The sequence below is a fragment of the Doryrhamphus excisus genome, chromosome 12 (assembly GCF_030265055.1).
Source record: "Doryrhamphus excisus isolate RoL2022-K1 chromosome 12, RoL_Dexc_1.0, whole genome shotgun sequence".
Taxonomy (NCBI): domain Eukaryota; kingdom Metazoa; phylum Chordata; class Actinopteri; order Syngnathiformes; family Syngnathidae; genus Doryrhamphus; species Doryrhamphus excisus.
The window spans coordinates 13,453,734-13,469,776 of record NC_080477.1 but is presented as its reverse complement, the minus strand read 5'-3'; the positions used below and the strand labels follow the sequence as shown (position 1 = coordinate 13,469,776).

Below are 16,043 nucleotides of genomic sequence, written 5' to 3'. Positions count from 1 at the left end.
AATAATATGTTAGATTCTAAAACAGGTTTATTTTGAAACATTTTTACTGTGCTAGGAATACATTCCTTAGTGCCAGGAACAACTCTTGAAACTTAAGAAAGGATTGCCGACCACAGAGACAATATTTCTCTCACTTGGCTTAAGAGACTGCAAGGTGTAATGGCGAAGCAAAAGTACAGTTTTCTTAGAAAATGTTTTGTTTCAACTAGCTGCAAATATACTGCTTCGAAACTCGGTTTCACAGCTCAAACAAGAAGTTGTGAAGGATGCGCCACCTATGAGACCACACACAGTGTACCTTTCATCTTAATGAGGGTGTATGTGATATTCCCACAAGGCACCTGGAATGATCAAAAAGATGTGTGTAAAGGCGTTTCTATGTGAGGGGTCTAAAATTGATACGACAGCTGGAAGTAGCATGCAGGAGAGATAAGCCGAGGGGAAATGAGAGAACGGGCACAAAGATAAAAGCAGCTGCTGCCTTTTAAAGAACTAAATGCTACATCTGGAAGCCACATTAGAAGCACATCCTATAAATATGTGCATCATAGTTTATATTTATCACATAATTTGTCTGTATTTAGTCATTTTAACATTGCAGTGTTTTAACTTCCCACTGAGAGTAAATGATATCACATTAAACATATGAGAATCAGGTGTAACAAAATTAATACAGGTATTTATACTGTGAGCAGGTACTCACATCCATTTGCTATAAATGTAAAATAACTACTCTCACAGTAATTAAGACATTGTCAAAGTAATGGCTAAGTTGGGGGGGAAATAAAAGTCAGGAACACTCTTGCCTATTAACTTTGAGCACCCTGCATCTGTCACCACCAGTGCATGGATTAATTATGAAGCCGTTTTTGAGCAGTTAGGACTTGTTTGAGTTGCGGAAGTGTCGTTGATATCAGAGCAATACTGTAAAAATGTGTTTTCTGTTGATTTTTGACTTCCGCCTTTGTGATGTGGCATCCAAAATATCTGAAGCCCATCTGCTGTGTTACTTAGAGACAACAGTGCTGTCATGTCTGTTCACATCTTTCACATTTGACATATTGGGTTTTGTTTAAATTATTAATCTCTGAATCAATGTCTCACAGTACAACAGGAAGATAGGCGCAATGTATTGATAGACATATTGTGGCAGTTGGCACCACCTACACAAAGTAAAAAATAATGAAATAAGAGTTGCCACTCATTCGTCTCTCCTGCAGAGACTTTAACCAAAATGTGAAAGGTGTGTTTTTTTTGTCCATTCATCCAGAAGAACCTTCTGATGCCTAAGGTCTTGCTGAGAAATGTTGGATCAAAATCTTTGTTGTAGTTCATCCTAAAGATATAGGCTTATTCCACACCAAACTCGTTTTGGGGCTTTATTGAACATTATTGAACGCAGAAATGGGCTTTAACTGTTTAATTGTTAAACTGTTCCCACAAAGTAGAAAAAAGAACTGATCGATATGTGAATTAGGGTGCGTATCAATAGTGTGTTTCCTGATTGCGTACCTCCAATTTTGGCATTGTAAGCCACACCGACTCCACAAATCCCATTGTTGGCTACTGCTGCCACTTCTCCTGCACATCGTGTTCCATGCCTATAAAAGGTAGGAAGATTGAAAGAAGCATGTTAAAAAAACAAGGTTGTTTTATCATTCACCTTAGACCATAGCAATTTTTTGGGACATTTACAGGAACAGGTATTGCCCTCAGCTAACAAGATTGCTTGTGAAAGAATGTGCTACCCAAGAAATGTGGTTAAGCTGCAGACTGAGACAAAACAAACACAGAAACCAAAGTATTACCTGTGATTTCTTCAAACAAATCTACATTGCCATTGGTCCAAAAAACTAGTCAATGTGTTAAAACATTGTACATTGTTTACAGCCAACAGAATTGGTGACCTTGGAGGAGTAAGAGAGTATATGAAATCAGACAAAGGAAAGAAAAAACAAAAAGACATACAGGCTCCGCATGTGAGATGGATTTTTGTGAACACCATTTGCCATTGCCTGAGTCTTTCATTATTCCCAAGCCTCTGTTGTAATGTATCTAGCTTCAGGCACTGCAGTGTTCTGACGTCCAAGAAGCTAACACAGAGTGGCTGATCAGCACATTCCAGTCAGGTGCATTCCCCTGGTCGACCAGATGGATACACTTAGGATACACTCCTAGTGCCCTTCAACATATTGCAGTGCCATATTGGGGTGCAGCCATTCCCAAACAGGAAGTTTAGGTCTAAATGAGGACACAACACAAACTACTGTATGTTTTTCATCCATCTGAATTATGCATAACTGATAACCTGGTTTACAAACCATAAAAGGCTATCCGCAGTACATTGTAAAGCCCCCAAAGTTAAGTGATTACAACACAGAAGAGCCACAACGTGTTTTATGTTTCTGAACAATTTAAATGATTTGCATTTTCTCAGCTGACAAGGTGGAATTTTATGTCACTGTACCATTTAAGACGGCCAACAAGTCTAACATGCCAGTGCTGCAGGGCATTACTTATGCATGTGCTGGTGCAATATTTCTACACAACGGGACAAAAACATTCATAGAAAAGTGAACCCACACATATTATCTTGGCAATTTTCCAGAACATTTTATCACAGCGCTCCCTGAGATCTATTCTGCCAGGGTATTGCTGCAGTCGTGCAACATCCACGCTTTGGATGTAGCTGATGAGAAAGAGATAAGTGATAAGCTTTCAAGCAAACCTTTTCAGAATCTGCCTTTGACACATTTATTACAGTCATGAGAATGGTAGACTCGTTTTCTGGAATACAAATGCTGGAAAGGAAAAAAAAAAAGGTTCTCCATTTCTGAATCTGGTTGAATTTGATTTTACAGAAAAAGATAAGCCATAACAGAACCGTGTAAGTCAAACAAAATGTGACAGTGGCATTTACTGAAAAGAAATGAAGAAACCAGCGATGTCAAGGATATAGGAATCTATTTGATCACATAACGGCATCACATTATTACATTAAAGCACATTAGCACAGCTTATTGAACCAAGGTTCAATGTGTTCTAGCCATTATAAGCTCTCAATATACACAGAATACACGTGGTGTATTTTCATGAAATTAGGTACTTATCATTCATGCCTGATACATTGTGTAACAAATCAAGATGCACCTGACACTATAGTGTTATTATGAGAATGTGACAAAAGATCCAGTTTCACTTAAGACATGTTTTGATTACAGCAAGAACAAGCCCCCTGGCAAGGTCTAAACTGTGAAACTAACTCGTGTTACATCAAAGTTGCATGCGGGCCCAAGGCCAACATGATCAGTATTCATACCCGCAGCTGGCAAAACCATTATCACTGTGCAACTGCCTCTCTCCGGAGATTTGCTGGGGAAAGGCTATTGTCATAGAGATGTATCTCAAATGTATCTGCAGATAAGAATGCAGAGTGGGGACATTTAAATCAGACAACTGCACATTAAAAAAAAAAAAGAAATAAAACTACCGTAATTTCCAACATACAAGAGTTTTTTTTTTTCCTCACACTTTGAACCCTGCAGCTTATACAGTGGTGTAGCTAATTTGTGCTTGTGTTCTGGTCTCCCGACATCTTGTGTGCTCCAGAACATGATACCAATGACTTATTTCCCATTTCAATGCTGAGAAAAATACATTACAAATTTAGAGACTCTCAAAGCCTCACTTTGTGATCCATTTGTCCTGCAGTTCCGTCCATGTCAAAATAAACCAGAAAATCTGTGTAGATGTGCTGAATCTTATGCTAATGTCTTTCCTGATATTTATATAGCGGTGGGGAACATGGATACAGAATTGAGCTAATCCATGATTGACTAAGTAAATATAACTATGACCTACACTGCAATGCACTCCTGTATGTAGCAAACCATTGGGGTTTTAATTATGTTGGCACACTCTGCAGAAAAGCCACCATGATATTCAAGAAAAATATCAGTTTAATTAATCAGGAGAAAGCAAGAGTTCACTATCCTGATGGCACTGGAAGGAAACTTTGGAAAAAGAAACATCTCGACTACATGCTGTCTTGAATAAACAAGTGGTTGAATGGTCACATTGCTACAGAGCCATCCTCACTGCTACCCGTATGCTGGAAAAGAAAGACATCTTTATGGAGGTGAACACAGTTGCGCTTTCTGTGAGGGAACAGGCACTTTCAGTCCAACACAACCTTATGCCGTCTCATGCCTGCACACTGGTTATTTACACATGCATCTGCACCAAACTACTGTAAGGAAAGAGACTCCAATGCACCACAAACACTCATTTGAGAGATAATGGCTGAGGGTGAGTGTTGGTGAAAGGTGCAGCAAGAGAGAAATATCTAGTAAGTGTCTTTAGCTGGGCTCTGGGCCACTATGAGCCAAAAGAGGTATATATATCTATGGTTTGGCTGAAACTGTTAAAGTGTGCAACTCCTCCAGAGGGATGCCCACCCACATTGTTTCACAACTAGTTCCAATATTTAGGATTTTGTCACTAATGGTGGTTTAATCATTACTGGCACCCATAAACAAATGAGTAAACAATATAGTTAAGCCAACTACATTTTGCTGCCTTCAATGTTTTTGTGGAAAATGTGTGTTAAATTATGGATTTATACCCCAATCCGCATGTAACAAGATACACACGCAGAGACCAAAAACAGAAAAATAGTCATGTCTGTGCATTAGACAATAACCACAACGTGTATAATGCTTAATGCCTTTTTTTTACTTCACCGCCACACTTTATGTTAACCGTTACACTTGACTGCCAAACCTTAAAGACACAGTAAGCATTAACAGCCCATACACCCATATATGAACATAACAAATATAGACGTAAAACTTATATTAAACACCCCCCCCACATATGTTCAAAAAGCAGGTATATTCAGCATTACTCTACTGGCTAGTTTCCATATATAATTGTCTTTTCAACTTAGACATTTGTCAATTGGACAGGTATGCAGTTTAGGTAGATTCATGTATATATGACATTGATTTTGAAGCCGTCCAGCTTGTGATGACGGGATATTAATTATTCATAATATTATTCTTTCAGTGGGCAATCAGTGAGACATCTACAACTTACTGTTTGTAGGACAAATACTGGTCATGTTTGATGCCCATGTATGCTAGAGCCTTGAAAAAAATCCCACAAGCAACAAGCAAGGACAAGTCAGGAGTACAGATGATAGACTAAAGGGGAGACAAGGTGGGTTCATTCAGAGCCAAGGGATTTACTCTCTTTCATTAATTCTGATGACTTAATTCAATCAATTCTCTGCAAGACATCGCCATGGTGGTAAACAACCTCTAATGCCACCTGCAGAGGCCAGTTCAATAAATCTGTTTTCTTCACACATTTCCTTAATCCTAGGGTAGATTTACTCTGCTTACACAAGCTATATGGTGCAAACAGTGTAATGACACAGTGTGAAAGAAAAGGTCAATGCAAATATAGAAATGAGGACAGGGCTCATAATACATAACTGTGCATTTTCGGAATGCAAAAATGAATTGAAAGGCAGACCGTTTAAATCCTTTAATACCTTAAATAGGGTAGGCTTTGACAAATGACGCCTCAAGTCTTCCTGGGTAATACCAACCAGAAGAAGAATCTAAATGTCAACTGCCTGAGGAAGAAATAAAGATACAGATGCCAACCTGTTGTCATTAAGCTGTGTGTATCTAGGCTGAGGGTCTGGGTCTCCATCATTCACATCATAGCTGGCATCTGGGTCCTATGATGAAACAGGCCGATTATGTTAAAATATGTTTACTGGGAAATGTCAAGTATTTCAATTAGGGCTGTCAATTTAATTATTACATTATTTTATCGTGATTAATCACATTTTCTTGTCTGTAGTTAATTCATAATTAATCAACATTAATCACACATAGAAATGTTATCTATTATAAAAATCTGCAAAGCAGCATTCATATATGATGCAGTCTCAACACAGAGAACCCAAAGTATTATTGTGTATCACTCAACATCTATGTTGTTTCAGCAGTTGATTCTACATTTATACACTGAAGATTTATACTTACATAGTTCTGTATTAAGTCAGGATGGTTCTTCTCAATTCCATCATCCAGAATGGACACCACCACTCCTTTACCCGTGTAACCCAACTGCCAAGCAGCTTTGGCATTCAAGTCACGGTGGTTGGCGTTGTACTGAGGATGGAAAAAGCAAAAGGCAAAACATCACTTCAAATAAAATATGATATGCTTAAACTGACAGGCGATGCCTTCAAACATTATCATTTATTGCATTTATCATTCATGCAGACCAAAACGTTGGTAAAACACAAGATGATGCACAGCCTTTTGTATGTCTTTTGATACTGTTGTTAACATTAAATCTTGTTAAATCTTTGTCAAAACTGGGGTTTTCTTTGAAGTGTGCCAATGGTTAAATTATTAAGTACCATCCAGTGCATCCTCCTTGTACTGTGGATCGCTCAACCTTGCTGTGACGTCAGTATGAAAATCAAGGCAATTATATACTTCTGAAAGAACTGACCTGCAATTTTGATTGAGACTGATAAAGCTCCTTTACATATGACAGAGTGAATAGAAAAGTCATATAAAAATCCCTCATAATGGAAATGATAATGTCATGCTCACTCAGATGGGAAAGCTCAACAAAACATCAAAAGTGAACCGATGTAAGAACTTATGCCTGCTATTGATATTTTTTTTGTATTTGTATTTTTTGTGGCACTTCCTGCCACAAAAATTGATTGACGGCACAGCATCATTAGGCTTCAGTGTGTTTTCAGTTCACTAACTTTTGTGCTGCAGCCTTGATTCAATTTAATACAACAAAACGTTACTTGGTGAATGTTTGTTTTATGATCAAAGCTCCCCTGCTCCCAACAATAAAACAGGATTTTAGTTAATAGAATAGGCAACAAGGCAGCCACATTTTGGATGAATACGCTGGATACTTCATTCACTGCACCTCTTATTCCTAAATGCACCTGCAAAGGCAATTTTCAACATCTGCAGGTTGCTGCAGGAGCGCAGTACTTGGCCACACCTTCCACGTTAGTTGGGCTCCGACCATGGGTCCAATGGGCGGTATATTTAATGTAGTTTCTGCTCATTTAGTGAATATATGAGAGTAAATCTTGTTCCACCAGTCAATACAATGCAGAACTCATGTTTAAGTACGCCCCACCCCTCAGCTTTGTCTTGGACAAGACTGAATTAAAATCTCAAGTATCATCATCATAAAGGAACAATAGCAAAAAAAAACAGGACAGATACGGTGATTTCTCTCATACTCGTGTTACGGCTACTGCCTCTCCCCATAGACATGAAACTGGTGATCAAAGACAAGACGAGACAATAATTGAGTAGTTCAATAGTCAAGTTAATGCATCATTTTGCTCGTTTGCCTTTTGTATTCAGTCTCTCTTTAGCAACAAGACTAGGTTGGCCTCCCCAAATATGAATAAGAAAAGGAAACAGACAGCAGTGACAATATTGGGCTCTTTTGTAGCTATGTTGAAAATTGCATGTTTACATTCTGATCAAAGCACAGCTGATCCCAGTGGTGAAAAGGCTTTGAGGTGTTGCTCCACTTTTCTTTTGTCACTTTCCTTTAAAAGCTGCCTAATTTAAAAATAGAAATGAAAATCACATAAATTGCTTTTACAGCTTTACTAGACTGTGTGCCTTTTAATGTATCACTTTGTATTATCCATCTATCATTTGAATTTTTAAGTATAATTCCATTAATCATTGTCAAAATGTCAGTTTCTTCTGAGGCAACCAGGCATCTTTTAATGCTTCAATGTGTTAATTTTTCAAACACACCGCACGACAGCGTTCCTTTGAACAACTACTGAGCAGTTTTGTTGTGTGACAATAAATCTTCTCCTGTCTGAAGTACCCTCAGAGTGGTGCTCAATAGGAAACCTCAGGGGTAGGAACTGATGCTTTTAACAGCCTGCTGTTTCAAGCGAAGTCAATCACATATGAGCTTCAAGATTAGCTGCGTTCACAAACTCTTATTTGTGTTTTTTTATGCACTTAAATAAATCATTTTGAAAAAGAAGAAATCATGTAGCTTAGGAAAAAAAAGGTGCTTTGGGTTAACAGCAAAACTTTGTGCTGCTAACGGGAACATTTCCCTCAAAGCAGTCATAATAGATTCACAGAGGATTTTGTCTTCATGCAAACATCATGGCCTCAAATTCAATTGTTCCTATTGACTTTAGATGAATAAAAAAAGCTCAACCAGATAAATTCCAACACAGAAACACACACTGACAGTTTTATTGGATGGTTCAATACAGCTCCAACTCACCAAGTACCACTGTTCTTTGAATTGTGGATCCATAGGTTCTATGAAGACATCCCTTTTTTTCCTCTGTTTGACCACCTGCTGCTCTGCCCAGGTCACCTGAATGCATACACATATGAAATGAGCATACAAAAACGACAGTGATATGATGGTAAACACTATTAACAAGGAAACAGGGACAGAAATAATTATGTACCAGCTATGTGGGTCATTGTGTCAAATGATTTAATAGATATTTGAATTCTCAGCAGGATGGCAGCGCACGGTGAGATTAGAGAGGCACATTGAGGATTGTGGCTACCATGCTAATGAGACTCACTGATGAATTCCACAGTAGCAAGCGACTAATTCAAATTTCTGGATTGGTTCGGCGTGAGAGTCTTCTACTTATATGGTACATGTTTACTCTCTCTCTCTCTCTCACACACACACACACACACACCATAACACACTGTCGTCCAGTTTGCTGCAGGCAATGTGTCAGATCTGATGGAAGAAACTATGCATTTTAATGAAAGTGTAAAAATAAAAATATATTTTAAGGTCAAATGAATGGTAACACTCTCCTTGGTAGGGTCACTAGTGACAGAACATAAAATTAATAATGAAGGTTACATTCCACGCAATTGCATCTCCATTTCATTAATTTTCTACAGCCTTATCTTCACTGTTGATAGCATATCCCAGCTGACTTGGTGTGAGAGGCAAGGTGCATCCTAGACTAGTCAACAACAACCATTCACACTCAATAAACCTATATGAACAATTTGGAGTCTCCAAATGGACCCAACCGTGAAGAGAACGTCACACAGCACTTCCGTGTCATTTTAATACTGACGTAATTTGGTGTGAAGGCGGACTAACGGAATTGTTAAGCGAGCCATTTCTCTCTGTCTGTCTTTATTGGCTTTCTGTTTAAGGAAAACAGCAATATCGACTTAGAAGCTTCTTTGCAGGCAGAGTGACACACTCAGTCGAGCGCAGCAACCATTCAACTGCCTTCGTTCACATATCTGGGCATTTTTCATTCGGATGGAAAGAAGCTACTTAATCTTATTTTGAAAATCATCCTGTGTAATTTCCCCAGCTACAATTTAGCTCAAGTAGTATGTGCTGCATGTTCTTCACTATTAAAAGCTATGAGTTTTTAAAGGGATAGTTTTGGACATTAAGTTGGATGACATCCCCATCAGCAGTGTAGTTCATCAACTGTGACTTACCCACAATTCGATCTTGTGAGCCCAGTTCTGGTCGGATTTCGCTGATGAGATAACACGAGTGACGTAACCCGTACAGGTTTTGGTAAGACCTCTCTGTAAACTGTCTATGATGTAGACCAAGCCCCCACAAAAATGTTAACCTTCCTTAACCGTTTTAGCACTGAATAATGAAAGTAAGGTTCAGATACATGAAGATGGCTAATACAGCCAAGCTTTAGGTCCTCATTAGGCCGCATTAGCAGGGCTCTATTGACCATTATGACATATTTAAGAGACCCTGGCTTTGTTCTCAGTAATTAAACACTCCTCAAAAGGTGGTCAAGTTCATCTTGGTTACTTACAAGTTGCCTCTTGGAATGGATGTCAAAGTTAATTTTATTTGGACCACAGGATTAAAACATCTTTGATCAGATTACTAAATGCAGCAGAGATAGACAAATTATTGGGTTTAAAAATAGCAACCTTTTTTTGTTAATAAAAAATATATACATCTTGTAAATTAGTAGACGCACTAAAGAAACTGATGTGACCCTTCATGAATTTTACAAGAGAACATGAAACGGTAATGCTTCACATTCTGAGGTGCTGTGGGGAAAAAAGGAATTCAACAACAGGAAATGGAGACCGAGTGGCAAAGGAAATCCCAAATAGAGAGGGAGGCTTTAGCAATAACAAGTGCCAACAGCCATTTGCGCCATTCCCTGCCTGCATCAGGACTGCACGACCACACTCCTCCATACCCTCAAAATAAACTCATCGTGGCATTAGAAGCACTTCATGAAAATGATTAATATCCCCAATTTTTGACAATTTTGGGGAGAGAGGGAATCTTTTTCACCATTTTTTCCCCCAAAACTTGGAGCAAGGTGAACACAAGTAATATGATCATTACTGATATCACAACAGGCAAGCAGTGTGGATTATCTAGACGCGACAGAATCCAGCCAAATCGTGGAGCAACGCTAACCACTTTAGAGCGAGAGATATGGCAATATGATTGTGGGGTATTACTACAATTGGGGGGCAACCAGGTTAAAGACTACACAGTGACTCCGATTCCATCTCTTTTCCATGATTCATTCATTCATTTTCTACCGCTTAAACTCACGTGGATCGCTGGCGTGCTGGAGCCTAGCCCAGCTGTCAGCGAGAGGGTAGGGGAGAGAGTACACCCTGGACCGGTCGCCAGCCAATCACAGGGCACATATAGACAAATAACCATTCACACCACACTCACATTCATATTTGGAATACACTAATGCACTAATGTTCTTCCAGATGAAAGGCCATTTCATTTACAATGCTAAAAAATCTTAACACATTTTTCTGTACTTTTCCCCGTGTTTAAAATGAACTCATGCGTCCTCCTCACTTAGCTTCAAACTGCCTTGTATTCCCACTGCTGCGATGAATATTAATTTTACACTTCTCACTTTGTCCTTCCCAATGGGGTAGGGCATAAACTCATTTTTAAACTAACCTCAAATTCACTTGCAAGACTACTGGAAAATACAGAAATGTGAAATTTCCATTTATATCAGTCAGGAGAGCTGAACTACATTTCAGAAGTCCACGGAGGAGTGTTTATGTCTTGCAGGCCTCCTCAGGGAAGAGCCAGTTCAGCTTCCATCACTCAGATAACATGACAACAGCAAGTATGAATGCAGACGCTTTTCTGGGAGTAACATTTAAAAATAACAGGCTAGCTAATGATTTGTTTTGCACACATAGCTGTTGGCTCACAATATATATCACAATATATATTTGTATCATCATTTGTTAAGGATTGTCAAGGATTATTAGCCTTCAAGTTATCAACTGAGATAATATAATAATAATAATAATTTAGCAACACGACAATGGTCCGATATATACAACCTTTCATTTGATGGCAATAATGACATTTGATGTGAGATGTTTTGGATGTCAGCATGTCCAAAAAAAATATCCGAAATATGAAAAAAAAGCTGAACTTCTTACCTTGGGATGTTTAAGAAGACGGACATGTGTGCTCCTGTGATCAGACAGTGACCGCTTCACCACTGTACGATGCCTGAAGTGATAATAATCACCAAAAACCTGAAATAAACACAATTAGGACTGTTATTATGAGTAGGCTAAAACATTTATGTTAAGCAGTGAGCAAACCAAGCAAACCTAAAATGCAGTTATATAAGAGCAATACATTGATTTTTTTTTACTTGTGTATACAGTATATTATTGTATGAGCAGCAGAAAAATACACAAGCACAGAAACCGACATGGTCCCAGTGGAGGATGATGTAGAGATACTGCAATTTGTGTTACAGTGTTCCTTCTTGCCTAAAAAGTTCTTCTATTTAAATCATAGTAAACAAACCAATTCTATCTATAGTCACACACATAACACACATAAGGCCCTTCTATATAAAGCAAATGGGCAGTCTGGACAGCTATGAGTGCAAATAAAACCACATGACAATGAAAATGTCTGAAAGTATCTGTGTAGAAACCAATTTAAGTCCACCGCCAAAGGAGAATGCAATGAATGAGAGTAGAAACAAAATACTGAGTCAATAGAAGAAAAGAGGAGCAGGTATTCAGTTCATTGTGTTTGCCAAGATACGAGCCTGGGAGGTGGGATGGATCAAAGATAAGCAAGTACGAGGGTGGGGTGGCGAGGTCCATTAAGCAGTGTCATGAAACTATGCGGTGATCAATTCCTCCACTCAGGCCATTAGATCAAAGCATGAAGAACGTGTTAAACACAAACAGATGCTTCTGGTGTGTTCTGCATTACTGTCTGCCTTGTTTTACGGTGAGGTGTTCTGTGTTTGACTTACACCATGTTCCAAAAAATGGAATCGTGTGTAAAAAAATTTTTTTTACCGCCATTAGACTGTGAAACAACCACTGAAAAATAATTCTCATTAGATCCTACTTGTTTGATATATATGGTTCTATTTGCAAGTATTGCGATAAAATCGTATTGAGCTCTAGTTCTACCCTTAATATTTTACAATACATGCAAACAAAGATTAGCACAGCATGAATTATTATTCCTCTTAAAAACGTGTTAGACTACAAACTAGCTCAATTTTGCCTACACAAGCACAAAAAACAACATTCCCAACAGCAATTAGTTTCAAGGCAAACAAGCACACATACTAATATGTACGCATGCCGTTCCAGAGGTCGCCTCCCATTAAGAATAGCTCAACTGTTACCAATATATTCACACTCACACACACATTTCACTCAAGTATGTCCATTCCATGCTCAATGTCTACCCTCCAGCTTAACCATCATTTGGCAATCAGTAACAACACTTAATGGCTAATGATTCCGGCCATTTATTCCAGACCACATTGTTTCTCTGAGATTTAACTTTTTTCCACCGGGGTGGAGAAAGTCATTTACAACGGCTGGAAAAATGTGGATTCAGGACTTGAGTGTGACCATTACTGATGCAGTAAGCTGGTCACAGATAGAGCAGAAAAGGCTTATCAGGGGCTCCTGCGAGTAGCTTATTATTCAACAGCGGCATTAATTCATCGAGGTCATTAAAAGTCATGTTTATGTGTATGTTTGTGCAATCTCTGCCAGACAAACACACCTAGTGGGAAAACATCTATTCAAAAGGTCTTACGTCTCAAATGCAGTGAATGCTGTTTTTGTTTGTTTTACAAGACCAAAACTGCCTGGAGATAACTAGGGGAGAGGTCTGCGGCTGCATTATAGTGATATGAACCTGCTTTCCACATGGAGTCTTGAATTGCACTTGTGGATTTATGTAATTCCATGGACAGAAGACCATTATTGCCTTATTAAACTCAAGAGAAACCACCCATGACATATTTCCTTTCCATTGCACACATTAAGCATTCATTTGAGCAAACACGATGCCGGGCATCAGCGGCTTGTGATAAATTGAGAAAATGAGACAAGCAATTTACTCTCCAGGACTCTCATTGTGTATATAATGAAGGTGGAACTGTGGTAGAATAGTCAAAAAAAGTTGGTTGTACTTCATTTCTACGAAACTACATTTATAGTCACTGCCCACCTCACTATTTTGTGTATGCATGTAGAATCTTTGTGTTCTCCTCTAACATCTTTTCCCATCTGCAGCTTTTTAGTAGCAGTTTTTTATCTCTCGCCTCCCAAAAAATAAAAAGTACGAGTATATGCAGTTTTTTTTTACTTTCATCCAACGTACAAAAAAAATAATTTTAGTCGTGAAATTGGACAGTTTTGGACAGTGATGATACTAGATGATGCTATTGAACAAACTATAAGATTAACTGGGAGACCCTACAGCAAGAGTGATAACAATTATGTAATAATTCATAACATGCATAAATGAGGCATTTAAATAACTATGGAGGTGGATATTGATAAACATAACTGAAATGATATCAACTCTGTATAACTTTATACCCTGTGCATGCATCAACAAATTGGTTTCGTGTCCACTACGACAGACCTCAACTTTGTGGATTTGATGAGGGTATAAAGAGTTTACAGAGTCATGGCAGAAGTGCTGTAGGACTGTTAGCTCACGGGTCGATGAGAACTGTCCTCACTGCAAGGTCTATGTTGGATGCAGGCAGCAAAAGAGGGCATGCGTACACAGGCCCTTAAGACAACAAAAAAAAATCCCAACTTGTACACATGCCATCATAATAAATCCTAGAAAAGTCGATAAGTTTGAGAAGGGTACATTCTATCACTCACCGCTCCATCATTCCCTCTTATGTAACGTGTAGCCTGTTCAGACTATTCAATCTCATGAATGTTTTCTTTTCCTGCAGATACAGTACATGTTTAACAAAAGAAGGACCCTGAACTATGTGACTCTTTGTACAATGTCCGATTGAATTAGAAATTAATAAAAACATTTAATGAGAATGGTTCTCAGGCTCAATATTTTAATTAAATGAAAGCCCTTCCATTCAGTGGGATACATGCACCATATGTTAGCTGAAATCCATAATAATACTGGAATTCTGTATAATTTCAGTTTATCTGGGAAATACTACAAAGAGACTTACTACTGCAGTTGCTCTGACATGCTAATTCATTCATCTTCGCAGAGAATTAAAAGTAGCAAAGATGAGAGAAAACATATTTCAGCGTTTCATTAGATTTAACAAAAAAAAAACCTTCATTAATGGACAGAGAAGGTCCTGCCATAATTGCCTGGCAAATCAAGTCGGATACATTTTATGATCAGTCCGTTGGAGATCAAAGGTTGCCCTATTGGTCTTATTAACAGTTGAGGGATTATCTCATACGAACGGGTTGTAGACTCTCATGCAGATAGCTTAATGAGTTTACCCTCATTAGCAAAGGAATTTCACAGAATTCATTGCAACTGAGCCTGTCAAAAATGGTGTGTGAGCTTTGTCCATGTGTGTTGCATGCAGGGGGAGGACTTCACAAGGCATAATCAGGCCTAATAAACCAATTCTATCTTTGGAGGCGAAGGCGCAGGTATAGTATTGACCAGGCTAAAGGGTAGACCTGACTGATTCCATCTGTTCTCCTTTGATCCTCTTTCATTATCTTTCGTTAGTGGTGAGTACCTATACTTGTTCTACCATTTAAAATGCGCTTAAGTGTGTAAAAATCAACGAGGAACGAGGTGGATGTGCATGTCTGTCATGTCGCCCATGTGTCTTTTGAGAGACATTTCTTATATCCTGCAGCGTCAACATGAGTAAACAGTTGTGATTGCAACTATGCAGGCGTATCTCACTCATGGACGATCGGTATCGGAATTGACAGCATAAAACCCTGATCGGAGAATCCTTAGTTTATGGTATTTTAATATTAATGAAATAACGGATCAATCCATTGTAGGATTCAATATCAATATTTCATCACACTCCTATGCAAAATCTCTAATGCAGTGAGGTTTGGAGGAGTGATTTGGTGAATCCTACGGTGGCACTTCAACAGAGCAGCATAATCCAGGCTTTATTCGAATGTCAACAATCTGCATTTTTAAGGATGCATCTATTTCTTGCATGTTTTCCCAATTTGCTAGTAGTCTCTGAACCTATCCCTCACAAATAATGGGGATGGTACTTGCAGTTACTGTCAGTTGTTTTGAATCAGCACGGTACATTCCGATTTTGCAACATCTAACACTCTTGCAGAAGCACTCAAAATCTGTCACATAGCAAAAGCCATTTTCAACTGAATTTAGGATGAGGCTGTCGTTGGGACATTCCAAGCCATTATTTTGTTCATTTTGATGTATGTATTCCTCTTCATCTTAGCTTTCAAGCAAACATCTGAAGGTTTTGGGCCCAATATTGACAAGTATTTTCCCCGTTTGACTTCATAGTGCATTCTTTGAGGATGGTCTTAAATTCTCCAGTGAAAGGAGAGGCAGATTCAAAATGAATTCATTGACATTTCAGTGGAGGTAGATTGCTTTGAGGCCCCCGGCGGGGCGGCAGGGGGGCTTCTGCTGGATTCCAAGTGCTGGCAAGCATGCAAGCAAAA

The 16,043-nt window shown here is 38.6% G+C and overlaps 1 protein-coding gene across 4 annotated transcripts in view; it reads right to left on the bottom strand.

The window, feature by feature from the left end:
- furina (furin (paired basic amino acid cleaving enzyme) a) overlaps window positions 1-16,043 on the bottom strand; it is a 52,895-nt gene that overhangs the window by 14,592 nt on the left and 22,260 nt on the right. For all 4 annotated transcript variants that reach the window (XM_058089799.1, XM_058089801.1, XM_058089800.1 and 1 more), the window contains exons 3-7: window positions 11,529-11,627; window positions 8,332-8,427; window positions 6,060-6,188; window positions 5,673-5,749; window positions 1,513-1,601 (exon numbers count right to left, since the gene is read on the bottom strand). In XM_058089799.1, coding sequence (XP_057945782.1) covers window positions 1,513-1,601; window positions 5,673-5,749; window positions 6,060-6,188; window positions 8,332-8,427; window positions 11,529-11,627 — 490 coding nt within the window. The remainder of the gene's footprint in view (window positions 1-1,512; window positions 1,602-5,672; window positions 5,750-6,059; window positions 6,189-8,331; window positions 8,428-11,528; window positions 11,628-16,043) is intronic.